Source organism: Mandrillus leucophaeus, unplaced genomic scaffold (assembly GCF_000951045.1).
Source record: "Mandrillus leucophaeus isolate KB7577 unplaced genomic scaffold, Mleu.le_1.0 Scaffold10, whole genome shotgun sequence".
In the NCBI taxonomy this organism is placed as follows: domain Eukaryota; kingdom Metazoa; phylum Chordata; class Mammalia; order Primates; family Cercopithecidae; genus Mandrillus; species Mandrillus leucophaeus.
In genome coordinates, this window is record NW_012098098.1 from 1,796,971 (window position 1) to 1,801,048 (window position 4,078).

Here is a 4,078-nt window from a genome sequence, read left to right on the forward strand (position 1 = left end):
CCAGGGGTGAGGGGCCCAGGGGTGAGGGCCCCAGGGGTAAGGGGCCTGGGGTCGGGGCCAGGGGTGAGGGCCCAGTGGGTGAGGGGCCAGGGGTGAGGGCCGCAGGGGTGAGGGCCCAGTGGGTGAGGCTCAGGGCCACACTAGAAGGGGCCAGGCTTCTCTCTCTTTCTCTCACTATTCACTCTTCCTTTTGACTCTCTTTCCTTTTCTCCCCCGATCACAATTCCTCCTCAACTTGCTGGGCCTCAGACAGGATGGCCATGGGCACCACGCGCTCCTGGGTGTCTCCAGTCCTGTCCGTCCGCTGCCTGGAATGGAAAGTCTGAGTCCTCAGACTCTGCAGCCAGCCAGTATCCAGCCTGGCTCCCTCGAGTCTGGCACCCAGGTCCCAGTGGGTGGCCAGCAGTTTCTCTGCCTTCTCCCTGCACCTCTTCCCCTGGGGGCTCTTGTGGGGAACATCACTGGGCAGGGGCAGGGGCTGGGGATTGCTCGTCTCCTGGTCAGGGCCCCAGTGTGAGCACACACACCCCGCTCCCCCACTCTGCAACCTGCCATGCCCCAGGACCCCAGGACCTCAGGACCTGGGCCTGGGTTGCTCTCCCCTGCCATCCTGAATCCTCAACCCCAACCCATTCTTTTTTGAGATGCAGTTTCACTCCGTTGCCCAGGCTGGAATGCAGTGGCACAATCTCCATTCACTGTAACCTCCGCCTCCCGGATTCAAGTGATTCTTGTGCCTCAGCCTCCCCAGTAGCCGGATTACACCACATCCAGCCAATTTTTGTATTTTGAATAAAGACGGGGTTTTGCCCTATTGGCCAGGCTGGAAGCATATTCTGATCTTGGAAATGAGGTCACTGGACTGGTTAGAATTACCTATAGAATGAGCAGAGGAACACTTTAAGAACTGCTATGATGGTGACGCCCAGGAGAAGCAATCTCGCACACGAACTTTTCAGCCGGTTCTCAGCGCTCCTGTCAGGTGTGAATGACACATGGCTTGGCCCAGGCTAGTTATCTGGGCTGCTGCTTACGAAACTAGAATGGTGACATGCAGTCCCCCCTTGAAATTTTAGAATGGAGATGTCTTGTGGGAAAGACAGATTAGTAAAACCCCCAAGTCCTGCAAATTCTACTGACAGTTGCTTTGAAACAAAACTCTTAGCCCAGTCAGTTAGGTCTGTGAGGTGAAGATCCAGGACGGAAGTCTCAAAGTGAACTTGGGATCTGGGGGACATGCTGCTGTCATGAGTGCTTCCTGCCCTTTCACAGGATGGCTGTGACTTGTGCAGTACGGGATGAAGCTGTGCCCTTGGATTGACTGTGTCGCTGGCTTTCCACTGTACAGGCCCCACAGTCTTGCTCTCCCTGTGCTATTCCGTGTCTTCCGGGGTCCCTGCACAGAGGATTTCTTTGTGCAGAGCCCAGGAGTCTGACTGGTGGCCTCAGTCGTAAGCACTGTCCTCTAGCCAGCCAAGGTCCCTGGCCCAGAGAGGACTCAGGCCTCCTGCCGTCATTTAGCCCCTCCACGTGACAGCTGCAACTAGGACCTGGTGATGTTTGACCTTGTTTTAGTGCTGAAATTTCCTAGCAGCGAAGTCTTACACCTCTCCTGGTTCCTGTTCTTTTGTGCCACTGATGGTGGACGCAGCTTAGCAGGCTTCCCTGTCATTCCTCCTGAAATGCCACCGGACTGCTGCCTTCCCCAGGCTGATGTCTGCTGCTGGCCAGGCAGACCTCAGCCCCTCTGCTCCATAGAAGTGGAGGATGTGGCTGTCTTTTAATGTTTTCATGACATCTTCTAACGGATTTTTTTTTAGGCCTTTGACTAAGGCTTCTTGGTTATAGGATCTTTTTTTAAAGTAAATAGCAAGTTGTGTGTGTGTGTTCTGTTAAAACATTATTATAGAAAAATGGAAAAATTTTTTAAAGGTAAATGCGTAACTACCAGCACTATCTCCGCAGTGCCCCACCACAGCTCCACGCCCAAGCGACCGTGATTAGCAGTCCCAGTGTCCCTCCTGCCGTGTGGGCCCGCACAGGGAGATTGTGTCTCGTGTCGTTGGGATAAATGGGCCACGGAAGGCCTAAGGACCTTGTTTTCTCATTTAATATGCCACAAGTATATTCCTGCGTCACCATTCTTAATCTATTCCATGAAAAAATAAATCGTGTTATTTTAATGTAATTTACTCCTCAGTCATTTCTTCTAGTGGCCATTAAGGTTTTCCATTTTTTCACTGTTATAAATGACATCATAATCTCTGTCCAAGATTCAGATAATCTCTTCAGGACAGTCTAGAATTAGATCAGCCGGATCCAAGGGCATGAACCAGGTCTCTAAGTCTGTACAGCTGATGGCTGTGTAGGAGTGTCTTTGTGAGGTGTGGGACATTTTAAATATGTCGTTAATACGTGTACATGCACACACGTGTATCTCTCTGACTTACCCTTACCTTGCAGTTACAGAAAAGTTTTTTTGATGGATTGCTTGCATGTTTGAATTGAAATAGCATCGGTTTGTGTGATGACATCTCTCTGTCCCACCTGCTTTGGAGAGGGGCTTCACACATAAGATGCATCCCTGGAGGGAAGTCGGCAGAGACCTGTGGTGATGTGTGTGCAGTGCTGTTCTCACTCTGCCGCCTGCTGGGCTCTCTTGCAGTGGTCTACCATCACGGCAACAGTGCGACGGGCGGCCATTACACTACAGACGTCTTCCAAATCGGTCTGAATGGCTGGCTGCGCATCGATGACCAGACAGTCAAGGTGATCAGCCAGTACCAGGTGGTGAAACCAACTGCTGAACGCACAGCCTACCTCCTGTATTACCGCCGAGTGGACCTGCTCTAAACCCTCTGTGCGCTGTGTGTGCGCCCAGTGCCCGCCTCGTAGGACGCCACCTCACACTCACTTCCCGCCTCTCTTTAGTGGCTCTTTAGAGAGAAACTCTGTCTCCCTTTGCAAAAGTGGGCTAGAATGAAAAGGAGATGCCTTGGGGTTCGTGCACAACATAGTTTCTGTTGACTCTAACTTCCAAATCAAAATCACTTGGTTGAAACAGACTGTCGCTTGATTTTAGAAAATCCACAAAAACCCATATTTCTGAAATAATGCTGATTCCTGAGATAAGAAAGCGGATTTGATCCCCAGTCTCATTGCTTAGTAGAATAAATCCTGCACCAGCAACAACACTTGTAAATTTGTGAAAATGAATTTTATCTTTCCTTAAAAAAGAAATTTTTTAATCCATCACACTTTTCTTCCCTACCCTTTAGTTTTTGATAAATGATAAAAATGAGCCAGTTATCAAAGAAGAACTAGTTCTTACTTCAAAAGAAAAATAAACATAAAAAATAAGTTGCTGGTTCCTAACAGGAAAAATTTTAATAATTGTGTGGAGAGAAACTGCTTACATACACATTGCAGATCAAATATTTGGAGTTAAAATGTTAGTCTACATAGATGGGTGATTGTAACTTTATTGCCATTAAAAGATTTCAAATCGCATTCATGCTTCTGTGTACACATAATGAAAACTGGGCAAATAATGAAGATCTCTCCTTCAGTCTGCTCTGTTTAATTCTGCTGTCTGCTCTTCTCTGATGCTGCGTCCCTAATTGTACACAGTTTAGTGATATCTAGGAGTATAAAGTTGTCGCCCATCAATAAAAATCACAAAGTTGGTTTAAAGGTGTGCGTGTTTCTTTGCATGCGAATGCCTTTTCGGGTAACTGGAATTCACGGGGGCACGAGTTTGTCTCCAGAATTAAAACCCACCCTTCAGTCAGCTCGACGTGTTTGTGGAAGCTGAACCACCACTCGGGTTATGTTTGTTTATTGTTTTCAAATGGATTAAGTAGTGATTTGGGTAAATGAGTTTTGACTCTTTGATTGGCAGAAAGGAGGTTTTTCCCCTTCCCCTCCTCATCCCTTGTATCTATAGCCCGGCATTTTCAGTATCACCGAAATAGTTGCTGTAGATGAAGGCTAAACGTTCTTCAATTGAGTGCCACTGGGGTGGCTTAGCGATGCCTCCAGACGCCACCCTCAGTAGTGGGAAGGAAGCCTGAGACGC

At 48.5% G+C, this 4,078-nt stretch overlaps 1 protein-coding gene across 1 annotated transcript in view; it reads left to right on the forward strand.

The window, feature by feature from the left end:
- Positions 1-3,693, forward strand: part of USP10 (ubiquitin specific peptidase 10) — a 75,695-nt gene extending 72,002 nt beyond the window's left edge. Inside the window, exon 14 of the mRNA XM_011971422.1 lies at positions 2,666-3,693. Coding sequence (XP_011826812.1) covers positions 2,666-2,853 — 188 coding nt within the window. The 3' untranslated portion in view covers positions 2,854-3,693. The remainder of the gene's footprint in view (positions 1-2,665) is intronic.
- Positions 3,694-4,078: the final 385 nt, after the last annotated feature.